The 13,505-nt window shown below is 34.1% G+C and overlaps 2 protein-coding genes across 2 annotated transcripts in view; one reads left to right on the top strand and one right to left on the bottom strand.

Moving 5' to 3' along the window:
- Positions 1-9,285, top strand: part of LOC118279124 (cell adhesion molecule Dscam2) — a 185,249-nt gene extending 175,964 nt beyond the window's left edge. The window contains exons 33-35 of the mRNA XM_050698496.1: positions 3,829-3,939; positions 4,290-4,367; positions 4,735-9,285. Coding sequence (XP_050554453.1) covers positions 3,829-3,939; positions 4,290-4,367; positions 4,735-4,763 — 218 coding nt within the window. The 3' untranslated portion in view covers positions 4,764-9,285. The remainder of the gene's footprint in view (positions 1-3,828; positions 3,940-4,289; positions 4,368-4,734) is intronic.
- Positions 9,286-10,743: 1,458 nt separating this feature from the next.
- On the bottom strand, positions 10,744-13,175 carry LOC118279314 (phenoloxidase-activating enzyme 1-like). The gene is made up of 4 exons (XM_035598974.2): positions 13,010-13,175; positions 12,659-12,833; positions 11,429-11,604; positions 10,744-11,259 (listed from the first exon to the last, which is right to left on the bottom strand). The coding sequence occupies exons 1-4, from the start codon at positions 13,071-13,073 to the stop codon at positions 10,838-10,840; spliced, it is 837 nt and encodes a 278-aa protein (XP_035454867.2). The 5' UTR covers positions 13,074-13,175; the 3' UTR covers positions 10,744-10,837.
- Positions 13,176-13,505: the final 330 nt, after the last annotated feature.

The raw sequence follows: 13,505 nt of genomic DNA, 5'->3' as shown, positions 1-13,505 counted from the left end.
ATATTTACAATTTTACTATAGGACAATGAGGTAACGTTCTTTTAAGGTACGCGTCCACAGGCCTGCATCGTACGTGTCCACAGGCCCGCATCGTACGCATCGCACGCAACTGATTTTAGTTTGTTTTTTGATGAAACGAGCAGACGTATCACCTGATTGTAAGCAATCGCCGCCGCCCATGGACACTTGAAACACCAGAGGCGTTACAAGTGCGTTGCCGGCTTTTTGGGGGTTAGGAATTTAAGGGTTGTTGTTCGGGAATCGGGGATGGGGAAGATTGGGAAGGGGGATTTGGGCCTCCGGTAACCTCACTCACACAACGAAACACAACGCAAGCGTTGTTTCACGTAGGTTTTCTGTGATGCCGTGGTATCACTCCGGTCAAGCCGGCCCATTCGTGCCGAAGCATGGCTCTCCCACACTTAAACACACTTGTCTTGCATAGAAACTCATACAACTGCGTCCACTGATCCGCATCGTACGGACCGCATCATCAGCAATGCCTACATGCGATGCGTACTAATGACGTCATACGGAATGCGTACGTTCCGGGTAAATCGATAAAGAAGAACGTACGAGAATTTAATTGCTTAAATACTTTAATTGGATTTTGATACTTATACCTCCCAATTATAGTAATAACGTCAGATAATAACCTATTTTAGTTGCTAAGGCTTATAATAAACTCGATAAAGCGTGGGAAAAACCGATAATTTTATTTCTGTAAAACTGTAGGTTAAAATATTAATTGATTCGTTTTCCTGTGATGATTAAAAAAAAGGTAATATAATATCGATATTGTTATACATATTATTAAAACCTCTACCTCAGACTCTGTTAAAAATTGAACACTGAGTGACATCATAATTTAGACCTCTCTTACTTCTCTCTCTCTCTCTATTCCTTTCTTCTTCTCTAACTAAATCAGAGACAGAGAAAGAGGTCTCTCTCTCTCTCGGTCTCTCTCTCTCTCTCTCTCTCTCTCTCTTTCTTTCTTTCTCTCCCTCTCTCTTTCCCTCTCTAGAGAATCAACTTAAATTCAATACCTATATAATAGGTACATACTTCATAATTATCATCACGAATCATAAAGATCATAATTATCAAAAGAAGTGTAGTAAGTACTTAGATAAGAGAAAATCATGAGATTTTATTATAAGAGAGTTACTTGTTGATACTAAGCAACTCATCTAGTTTTTTTATACAATAATTTTTGACATGTAAAAGTGCTCTTTTGTAGCCTATTTACAAAAATAAATTCATTTCATTGCGCATGTAAATACCTACCTAAAAATCGTAAAACTTCTAACAAGTTACTTATTTATTTAAAAAGTATAATATTTTATTCTACGGCATAGCAACAACACTATCTTAAAAGGCGATTAATATGACGTACGACATAAGGAAATAGGTTCAAGTGTTATCAGACATAGGTACCTAATAATTAATATAAATGTTTTACGGATACGTCAATATTTAATGGTTAATTAATCATTTATTAACCATATATAGACAGGTAGTGATTAGCGATAGGTTATATAGAGTGCGTATACAGACTGACTGGTGAGATACCTTCAATATTTGAGGACGTGATAGTATGCGAATATATATCGTGAAATAAAATAACGTAAAAATGAAATATTAAATAACTTCTTAGTAAACTTCGTACACAGTACACCGAGAGTCCAGTATTTATTTATTTAACTGCGGAATACTTGGATACCGCGCGGACGCACGGGTCGCGCTCTTTACAGCTGTTGCCTACCTACATCGAGACCTATCCAAATTTCACTTATTTTTAGAGACATTTCGATAAAAAATTAAGCACCTATTTTTTATATCAAGTTAACGAGAATCGAGTACCGAGTACTCTCCTCAAGTACTGAAGGTATCTGACCAGTCACACGGTATAAGGTTCAACTTGCGAGCGAGTAAGGGTAGCTCGCCGCCCGACAAGAACTAACATGGGTCTGAATTCTGGTACAGCCAGCAGGGCTGAAGACAGAAACGCCAGTAGGGCTGATGCTGACCCGGAGCTGCGGACTACCTAGCGGGTTTACCGAGGCTAAGGCTCAAAAATCAGGAGTAGGAACAGGGTTGGTTTTTAGTCAATAAGAGTCTGACACTCCGGCTCACCTCGGTTAAGGCGATGGAAGTCACTGGATGATTTTCCCTTTAAATAAAAAAAGGACTGTATAGTCCAGCATTAGACTATTGTAACGAGCTGTTAACAACCTATAATCCACAATAAAGATGATTTGATTTGAATAAAATAAAACTTAGTAGCTAAACATAACTTTACAATATGTAAACAAAGTTAATGATTTCAAAATTATACAGTGCTATATCTAACTTCTTAGTATTCTTTCAGGATATTTACAGTTGTATGTGTAATATGTTCAGTAGGACTTTGACCTGTTCGTATATCTTAAATAGAACATAGTTGTACTTTAACGTCACTATATTTTTATCCTGTAAACAAAATAAGTTACAAAGTCCAATAGATAAAATATATTTAATTAAGTTATTCAGCAGAAGTCAGGTATTGTTTGTTAAACTAGGTACTAGTTCGAATTAAATAATAGGATAAATGACTAATTTTCATTTTAATGTCCGTCTTGTAGATTATTTTAAAACATTAGACACGTATTTTTTATTTTCTTACTGAAACAAATACTTTCGAAGATAATATATTGATTTGAAATATCGCGTGATATCACTTCTAGGTACGTTTTATACGTAGAAATGACGTATTTGCTCCCACTCCTAAACTTTCATTCGTTTTATCTAAGTATTGTTAACGTATATGCCAAAATAAAAAAAAATGCGTGTCTAAAATTTTTTCATTACCTGACGGACGGAATAGATATTTAATTTTCATACCCCGTCATCATCATCGTTGTGAAAGGAAGGAATCATTTCTCGAGAGAAAACATCACGCAGCTATCAAGAAGAACTAAAGAACGAGTGAAACCGCGAAGAAATAGCTTTTTTTGAGGGGGAAAAATCTTCCAATGACTTCTCCCGCCTTAGGTGAGGCGAGAGGGAGTGTCAGACTCTTACTGACTAAAAACCACCCCGTTCCTACTCCTGATTTTAGAGCCGGAGCCCCGGTAAACCCGTTAGGTAGTCCGCAGCTCCGGCTGATTTTAATTAAAACAAGTAACAATTGAATCAGTTTCCTGCCTACCTATGTCAATGCATAATTCTTATAATGATAAATTAATGCGACGCGCAGAATTGCACGTAGGTCGAGATTCAATCAATTAAAATTACAGTGTTATCAGCAAGTACAGTGACCTGGGAATTCTCAAGTTTAATTATTATGAAATAAGTACCTATGTTGTATGGAAAACATAACCTTATGCCTACCTTTAATTTTTACTTATCTTTCTTTATTTAATTTTTACAAATCAAATCAAGATTAAAATTAACCAAGTCGGTCCAGTCATTCCTGAGTTTTAAGGAGATCATTTTTATTAATAAAATACCAAAACATAATTATTATTTTATGGACCGGAAGTTTAAGACACCCGCTTTTCATGTATCGCAAGTAAAATATGACTTTATCCGATTTATAATAATTATGTACTTTCTAAGATTTATATACCACTGACAAACGGCGAAGGAAAACATCGTGAGGAAATCTGGACTTATATTTCTATAATTTCTTATTATATAAGTTTGAAATTGCGAACCTGCATTGAGCAAGCGTGGTGATTAATGCTATAACCTTTTCCGTGTGAGAAGAGGAGTTTGGTCAGCAATGACCACTTATAGGCTGTTGTTGTGATGTGAATTATAATATTTATTTATTTTTTATTTCAGAACTATACGAGATAAGTCCGTACGCGCAGTTTGCTGTGGGCTTCAGAACATTTGGCCATGTCGAGAACCAGGACATGCCGAGTCGACATACAAAACATAGATATGATACAGGTAATATTTATTACTTTTTTTATGGAATAAGCCGGTAAACGAGCAGACGGATCACCTGATGCGTTGCTGGCCTTTTGGGAGTTAGGAATGGAAGGATTGTTGGGAAATCGGGGATTGGAAAGGGGGAATTGGGTCTCCGGTAACCTCACTCACACAACGCAGGCGTTGTTTCACGTCGGTTTTCGTACGCCGTGGTATCGAGGTAGTGGTTAGACACCACTGAAATAATCTTAGAAAGTACATGTAACTCCGAAAATTTCACATTGGTACTTGCCGTTGGTAGGTTTAAAGCTTTAGATTTAAAACTCAAGGTAGTTATGTTAATTCTAAGGTCATATTTTTCATTTCAGAAACAAGTTTTCAAGTGTGTTCAGAGTCTGAGGATAGTGACAGCATATCAAAATCCACTTTGAAAAGTGTGCCGAGAAGTAAGTGACGTCACGCCTTCTATCCCCAAAGATTTTATGCAGGGCACACATTCACAGCATGTAAAACCACTGTACACCTACTTTTCACCATTTGTGTTATAAGTCCCATGTAATAAGGGCTGAGCCTATTGCCATATACTGGTCACAATTCCAGACTCCGTGCTACTACCGAGAAATTTTCGAAAATCCGAAAATAGCCCAGTAATACTTTGCCCGCCCCGGGAATCGAACCCGAGACCCCTTGTTCGGCAGTCGCACTTGCGACCACTCGACCAACGAGGCAGTCAAGTACGATGATAAATAATAATTTAATGTGCACATAAAAAAGTAATTTCTGTGTTGTTTGATACATATTTTGTTCTTCCAGAGGCCTGCAGAACACCGCACCATAGGTAACTAGGCAACGAGGAGTAATTTTAAAAACAATTCAGCTCAAAGGACCACCAGCTTAAATAACACAGAAGCACGTCAAGCTACCACCTAACTGCAACACAATTTGAACTTTATTACCAAGTCATAATACAGTTCAAACTTCTTTAAACAAACTTCACATAAAGGAGTAGGTTGATGAGCTGTTACCTCTAACCACCAAGTGATAGTCTATATTATACCACTTGTGACGTCATTCCATTCATAACGGTTATATTTTAAAAATTAATTTGCCAAACAATTGCTCATGTTATAGTGACTATACCTTTTCTATAACTAAATTTCACATTTAACGTATGTTTTTCCTTATAACGGTAAAAGTTATCCCGCTGTAATAAAGTAAAAATAAAAGTTATTAAAATATTATATAAGGTGTTCTAAAATTATCTGCCACGGCTTTAATAGGAGGTAGTGTTGTGTTTGAAGATTACAATAGTAAAGAAATTTCGTACCCCGGATAATTCATACGTAGATTTTTTGACGAAAACAATTAAAATTACTCATTCAAGAATCGATAATTTATATTTACTATTATAATCTTCCAATACAACACTACCTCCCATTAAAGCCATGGCAGATAATTTTAGATCATCTTATTATATGTATAAACTAATGTCAACTGATTTTTAATTGATTTTTACATTACTACTTAACTTAGGAGTATTTTTGAATCTCAAATCTCACTCAAATTGCCAAAGTAATGGGCTTCGCAAAGCGAATCTCTATTTTGCCTATGTTTTTTTAAAACAATTAATCTCATGGCTTACCAAATATGATATGTTACATATTGATATGTCATACAATCTTAAAAAATCTGTTAGAAAATGTCAAAAGGATACTTTTAAAGTATCCCCTATTGACTTACTTTTGTTATGTTTGTTTTATTTATTTAAAATGTATTTAAATTATGTTACTTCCCTGTTAAATATTTTTAAGTAGAAACTAGTCGTTTATAACTGTTATAATTATTACTCGTACTGGTTTGGTTTTATTTATTTTTTAATCTTTTCAAAGTTTATACTTTACGTGAACCGTTTGTCGAAGACTATCGATTTTAATGTTAAAAATAAAATCGAAGCATTCTTGAAAGATCATTTTCAAACAAATATTTTTATTTGAAACTATTCGATATGTCATCAATATTTAAAACAGTGAAGTCATAAAACAACTACAATTAATAAATAAGTCAGCCAAAAGGTAAAAAATAAGTCAGCCAAAACGTAAAAATAAGTCAGCCAAAATAAAAATGTAAAACAATTAATCTCATTGTAACATTACGGACAAAATTCATAAGACGCAACTTTTTATCCACATTTGCCAACTAATCAATAAATAAATAAATAATAAGAATAAATAGCTTAATTAGTTTAGTTTTAGCTTGAAATCATTACATAGTATTACCAAAACATTTCGCTTATATACCTTTAAATATTGTACATAATTGAATAACTTTTTATAATAAATACCTTGTGAATTTTGTCCATAATGACTTTGAAATAATAACTTGAGTCATGAAGCTAAAATGAAAGTGTGACGTCAAAATAACTAAAATGGGATTGTCATTGAAAATGCGAGTAGAAGCCCAAATATGGTGCAAAGCAATGTAAAACTTGGGTTTGTTGAGTCAGTCTATTGTTTATGTACTAATTTACAGTCTGACAGTCAGCAAAAATTTGGTAGCAAATCATCAATTGCGTCACAAATTAGTATGAGTATTCAATGTTTTTACTTTGCTACATTTAAACTTTCTGCCTCGTACCGCAAAAATGTGGAATGAGCTGTCGTCTGCGATATTTCCGAACCGATACGACCTTCAAATCTCCAAGAAAAGAGCGGATTCCTTCTTAAAAGGCCGGTAATGCACCTGTGACTTCTTTTATGTTGCGGGTGTCCATAGTCAGCGCTTATCGCTTACCATCAGGTGACCCGTATGCTCGTTTACCCCTTTTCAAAAATAGTTATTTCTATTAGACCAAGAAGGCACTTTTGAACGTGAAATAAAAAAGTTGCTCGTTCTTTTCCATACGAAAGAAACTCTATAGATTTTTAAATGACTGACGGACTAAATAGACTTTTAATTTCCATACCCCTATTGTGACAACATTTGGGCATCCCCTTTCAAAGTTAACGGTACTTTCAAGAAACCCAAGTTTTGCAACATTGTATATAAATGTTTATATAATATAATATATAATAGTTATGACACTACTATTTATCTAGCCATGTACTTACTTCATTATTGATGCATGTTTGTTACAAGTGACCGTTTTCAACCACACTTCATGACGTACATATAAGTCATTAGACCTTTTATCCTCTTTTAAAATTTTATTCTCACATGTATTTGGTCAATTGAAACCACAATTTCGTAATGTGTCATGTAGTTTTCACCTATTTATAATTACTGCGTGAAAGGAGTCATGTGTTTTCAACCTGTTTATTAATTCTTAATTAGTTTCAATGCTAATTAATATTTAGGCTTTATTATATGAGTAATTCTTGATTCTGTTTTGTCATAGGGCCCGTAGGTGAACACCGCTTCTCATGCATGTAAGTGCAGATAGAGTGCATCAAAACCGCCTTTTGAAGGTTTCCCCCGTCATAAAACAAAGGTATGACGATGTCGATGTCGTGATGGCCCGAAGGTTTTGAGTCCCCCGCTTCTCATGCATGAAAGTGCGGATTCAAAATTTATCAACGACAAGTACCAATGTGACTTTTTCCGAGTTACATTTATACTTTCTAAGATTATTCAGGCACCACTGACAAACGGTGAATGAAAACATCGTAAGGAAACCTGGACTTATAATTTCTAATTATAAGTTTGCGGTCTCAATGCGGGTCATTGAGAAAGCGGCATATAACTAGCTTCTACCAGCGATTTCGCCCGCGTCCCCGTAAGATAAAACGTATCTTAGGTATATATAATTTCAGACCAGAATCTACCCACATTCCAAATTTGACTACAGACAGACAACACATACACACAAACACATAAACTTTCGCATTTATAACTATAGTAAGATTATGTCACTGAAATTTCATTTAAATCGTCATAGTTTCATCATAATTAATCTAGTTGTTATTGTGTTAATGATCTAGGTAATACCTGAAAAATAATCAGTGAACTGTATTATTCTTTACATTGTTTATACAATTTTATTATTTTTCCTGTGATGTCATTCACTCGTAGTGTCGTAATGTTACGAAGATATTTCAAAATGTTACAACATTGATACATCATTTTTTCCAAGCATTATTTTTGGTAGAAATTCATGCATCATTTAAGGTTATTTGTTTTAAACAAGATTTTGATTACTAATACTACCTCGTTTTTTGAGTGGTCAATTGCGACTGCCGGGCAAGGGGCATCGGTTTTTATTCCCGTGTCGGGCAAAGTACTATTGGGCTTATTTCGGTTTTTAGAAAAAAATCTCAGTTTTAGGACGAAGTCCGGATTTGTGCCCAGTATATGGCAATAGGTTCACCTCCTATTACATGGGACTTTTAACACAAATGGTGAAAAGTGGGTGCACAATGTACATTGTACAGTGGCATTACGTGCCGTAATGTGCACCTCTGCCTACCCCTTCGAGGATAAAAGGAGTGACGTTGATGATGACTAATACTTAATTATTGGTCTACAAATGACTGATTTAATAAATCAAAAAGAACATACGGCTTACTTGTTTGCGGTCGACTAGTTTCAACCTTGGACAGGGCTCTTAATATAGGGGGTTACTGACACCGATGTCACGGTGACGCACAGTCTAGTCGAAACAATTTCCTCAACTCGGATATGTAAGCCGTGTTACCAAATTGGCTTATTATTTTTATGGTGTTTCCATGCCAAAAATATCAAAATTTAATAAATTTTAATAAACTTTATTACAAAACTGTAAGGTTCAAATCCATTTTTTGTTTATTTACTGATGCCTGAATATTTTATGTTTCGCAATTTTTTATGTTTTTAAATTGTTCAAAGTATTAATTAGGTACTTTTGTTTTGATTTTAAAATTCATTTCACTACATAATAAACAAAGTGATGTTTTTTGTCCCTATGTCCCTTTGTATGCATTTGCTTTGTATTGTATTTAAATCTTTAAAACTACGCAACGAATTTTGATTCGGTTTTTTATAGATATAGATAGAGTGATTCAAGAGGAAGGTTTATTATGTATAATACATGCATAATATATCACCATTGCACCCATGCGAAGCTGGGGCGGGTCGCTAGTAAGTTATAAAAGTAATTTTACAAAAAAAATATGAGTAACTGGTTAATTATGGTCACTTGTAAACAACAAAATCTATGTTAAGTCGAATTTTATATACTTAATTATAATTATATATATTATAGTGTTAATTGCTAAAAATATATCTACAAAAAGACTGATTATAATATTATTTATTTTAAACGAATGTTGTTCCGTTTCTATACAATTTTCATCTAGATATGAAACGAATAAATGTTAGAGAATATTTTAATTAGTTTTATTTTTAAACCCTTTTGTCTGTATTTTATAAGTGAACGAAACGGATCACCTGATGGTAAGCAATCGTCGGATTTTTTTATGGAAAAGTGGGGGCAAACAGCAAACATGCCACCTGATGGTAAGCGATCCGTTCATGAACACCCGCAACACCAGAGGAGTCACAAATGCGTTGCCGGCCTTTTTAAAAGGAATACGCCCTTTTCTTAAAGGTCGTGTTTGAATTGATTAATTATCATCGAAAAACGAATTTTGGTAGAATTTGGGTTTTTTATACTGTTTAAATATACTCCTTGTCCACTAGTATCGCATAATATTATGTGGTTAAAGAGTTAAAGGCAAAAAAAATGTGTAAATTGTTTGCGTAACTTTAGTGTTACATCTCATATTTTCCGTTACCTAGTTACCTAAAAATTTGAAATAACACTACATCTGGCTTTCCCAGTGATGCTGACAAAATGTATAATTATAATAGTATTTACCAGATAGGTATGTTACATTAATTAGGTATGTTATTAAGGAATATTGAACTCTATATGTCAAACTTTTATGGTCAAATTCGACATAAACATGTATCATATTTATATGATTTTATAGACATTCTCTGACAGTCAAATATTGGGTAGTACAGAAGGATTAAATGGTAGGTGCAAAGTTACAGGGGCCACGGGCGCATAGAGTCGACAACTCTAAGCCCCGTGACCAGATGCTACCGTGCAAAGTGAGGCTCATGGGAGACACACGTCACTGACGTTACTTCCAAATTCTTCCAGGTACGTTTTATACCTAGAATCATTTCTACTCCCACTACGTCATCGTAATTGGAGTAAACCCACTTTTAAACTTTGATTCGTTTTAACATAATATTGTTATCTTGTATGACAAATATTTTTTCATTACCTACCTGTACGGACTAGTTAATTAGATTTTGAATTTTCTATTTTCATACCCCGTCATCACACCTATTGTCTCTGAGTGTGGCAGTATATAACTTATTTTGTCGGCCCTTCGGTGAATATATACTGATGAAAGACAGTTTAAAAAATCAAATGACATAAAAAAAATTGTATAAATTGCCTCTGCAAGTGAACGAGAAGAAGGAAGAGAAACGAGTTGAAGAAAACAAATTTGTTCAATAAATTAAATAATTTATTTAAATTAACTTAATAACTATGAATAATATAGGAACTTATTTTTTCTTTTATGGCACAATCACAGAAAAAATATATTCTGTTTTAAAAATAGGAACATTTTGTAGTTTTTTTTTATGTTAATAAATTAAACTTATTATCTACGTATAAATACATTACAAGAGCCAAACATTTTTATTCAAAAGTGGGAAGGAAGGAAAATAGAAGATTTTTCTTTCTTTCCTTCCTCACTTTTACATTTTTACTTTTATTATATTTTTGGCACATTTTTATATACTTATTACATTTTTATAAAGCTCATTTCATGGCATTTTCATTACACACTTAAAACTAAAAAAAATTTGAGGTTTTTCGTTTCACTTACATTAAATTTTTTAGTCTTTTTTTGCCTTAAAACTAAACTGTGTCCAATTTTTCTGCTTTATCATCTAGGGCCCCAGCTAAAGCGTTTTTCACCCATTGAAGATACACGGCGACATCTGTGTAGATTCCAGGAAAGCCTTTGGTCCCACAGTGACTATTCCCAGTACTAGTAACCCCCCATAATTCAGCCCTCCCTCCGTACCGAACTAAGGGACCTCCTGAATCCCCTCTACAGGTGTCAATGCCCTCTTCTCCTCCTGCGCAAATAGTGTTCTCAGGTACGACTAGATTGCTGTATGCAGCCTTGCATTCAGCCCTCCCCCATAATGGTAGGGGGATGATTTTCTTCGTGGTACTGTAATACCCTTGAATGGGAATCTCGCCCCATCCTGTAGCAGCGAACATTGTGTCTGGTTGTAGCTCACCAGCTGGTAAGCAGATTGGCCGGATGAAATCTGTGACAAAGAAAAATAAACTTTAATACGCAAGTTAGAGAGTGCAATTTTGATCAACATCTTTGATGTTTCCATATCTGTTTTATAAGAGAATACAATTTTCTTTTTTCCATATCTGTTTCATAACATGCAAAATTGAACCTTAAAGTTATGAGAATAAGATTCTTACCGGTATAAGGTGCATCCTCTGCGAGCTTCAGAACAGCGATGTCGTGGCTTTTACCATCGTAGCCTGGATGTACGATGATTTTCTCCACATCAATCCTGACGATCTTGTCAGCACATACCCCATCCACGCAGTCTTCTACCTTCGACAAGTCATACTCGCCAAGACGAGCCACTAGTCTAGAAAAAGAGAGAAAACAAATGGTTAAAATACATACAAATCCAAAAAGAACATTTATTAACGCCCGAATACTCAAATGCTACTCAATTTTAAGTTGTACTTAAATATCGTGCTATCTCTGTCGTTTTATAAAGAATTGATAGTGACAGAACTACATTTGAGAGCGTCTTAAAATTGAGTAGCGTTTGAGTATTCGGGCATTAGTTCCTAAGAAAATTGGTGTCACAAACAATTTGGTCCACAGCAAATATTATAAGCATACTTATAACAATCATGGGCTGCAATTAAACCAACAAATTTCCTCTTTTACGCTTAACAACAAGATACATATAATATTAAATTTTATAAATATTACGACTGTGTAACCAGGGTATAATAATATTACTTAATAACTGTTAACCTACACAGTTCGCGGTATTTCCAAAACCGAGATAGTTATAATTATAATGCCACAAAAGGTAACTCGATTCATATGTGTTAATTCCATATAGGTATCTAAGGGAAATCCATATGACTATATTATGTATATGTTACTGATTAACTTAACTAATAACTATGGTCTGGGATGCGTATGTGGTTTGTTTATTTTACAATCGCAAGTAAATGATGAAATACTGGATAAAATTTTCAAACATTAATTTTAAACGTTTAAATTTTTGACGTGTAATTGTGTACCCCAATTGCTAAAAGCAAAATAAAATAGTATTTTATAAAAATCATTAAGTGATAAATAGTGATATTTATTTTTGCAAATAGTTTACAATGTAACTCTTTTACACGTCAATCTTTTAAATAATTTCACTTCAAGGTTAAATAACCAAAACTTTTGGACAAGTAAAATTAAAAAAGTGAGTACCTAATTGAGTTCGTTATTACATAATATCCACATACACACGCGAGAAAATCCGCAGACAGGATATTTCTAAGTACTATTGACGTCATGGGAAAAATGTGACGTCCCACAACACTGATAGCTTTCTGTGTCAAACAGCGCAAACAAAATGAACGGGACAAAAAATTACACAGACAGTAAAAAAATTTTTTGACTCTTACCTGGTAAATTTTGGGGTCCTGATGCAATGAGCTGCTGTGATGATGTGTCTGCTATCTACCAGAGTAGCAGCGCACCTCACGAACGTCCTATGGTCTCCCCTCCAATATTCAATGTACACCAACCATGGATTATGGTGGACGAGATTGGAACTTGCCTCCAAGCCACAGGATGGAACTGGAAATTTAGGAATTGATTAATGAAAATTCCAGCACGAAATTGGGTAGAAATTCTAGTTAAAATTCGTTTAAAAATAAACTAAAAATGTTTTGGTTAAAAATTTTAAAGTTTAAAATTTTTACATTTTATTTTAAAAATAAAAATTCATTTTTTAAATAAAAAAGAAAACTCACCACTTTCAAGTTTAAAAGTCCAAACGCCTACGGCACATGTTAACAACAACAATAAACGATTCATAGATGCGTTTAAAATTGCACCAAAAAATACGTAAAATTTTAATATAAATAAATTAATATTCGCATAACGTTGTTTCAAGTGGACTTAAGTTTAATTAATGCTCAATACGATCCTTGTTTCCCGCTTTTATGTGCCCTCTAATCAATAGGGAAAATGTACTACCATTACGACATAAAATCGACTCGTCACTATTTTAAACTTTTTAAACTTTTAAATTTTTTAACGATACAACTTTCAAATTTTCGAGAAAGTACCGTACTCCTTTTTAAAAGGCCTGCAATGCATCTGTAACTCCTCTGGTGTTGCGGGTGTCCATGGGCAGCGCTGATCGCTTACCATCAGGTGAACCGCTTGCTCGTTTGCCTCCTAGTACATAAAAAAAATCAATAAAAGAGATAAGGTTGATAATCTCAAGATCCCCAATGAAAGCAA

The sequence above is a fragment of the Spodoptera frugiperda genome, chromosome 14 (genome assembly GCF_023101765.2).
Source record: "Spodoptera frugiperda isolate SF20-4 chromosome 14, AGI-APGP_CSIRO_Sfru_2.0, whole genome shotgun sequence".
NCBI lineage: Eukaryota > Metazoa > Arthropoda > Insecta > Lepidoptera > Noctuidae > Spodoptera > Spodoptera frugiperda.
This window is presented reverse-complemented; position numbering and strand designations above follow the sequence as displayed.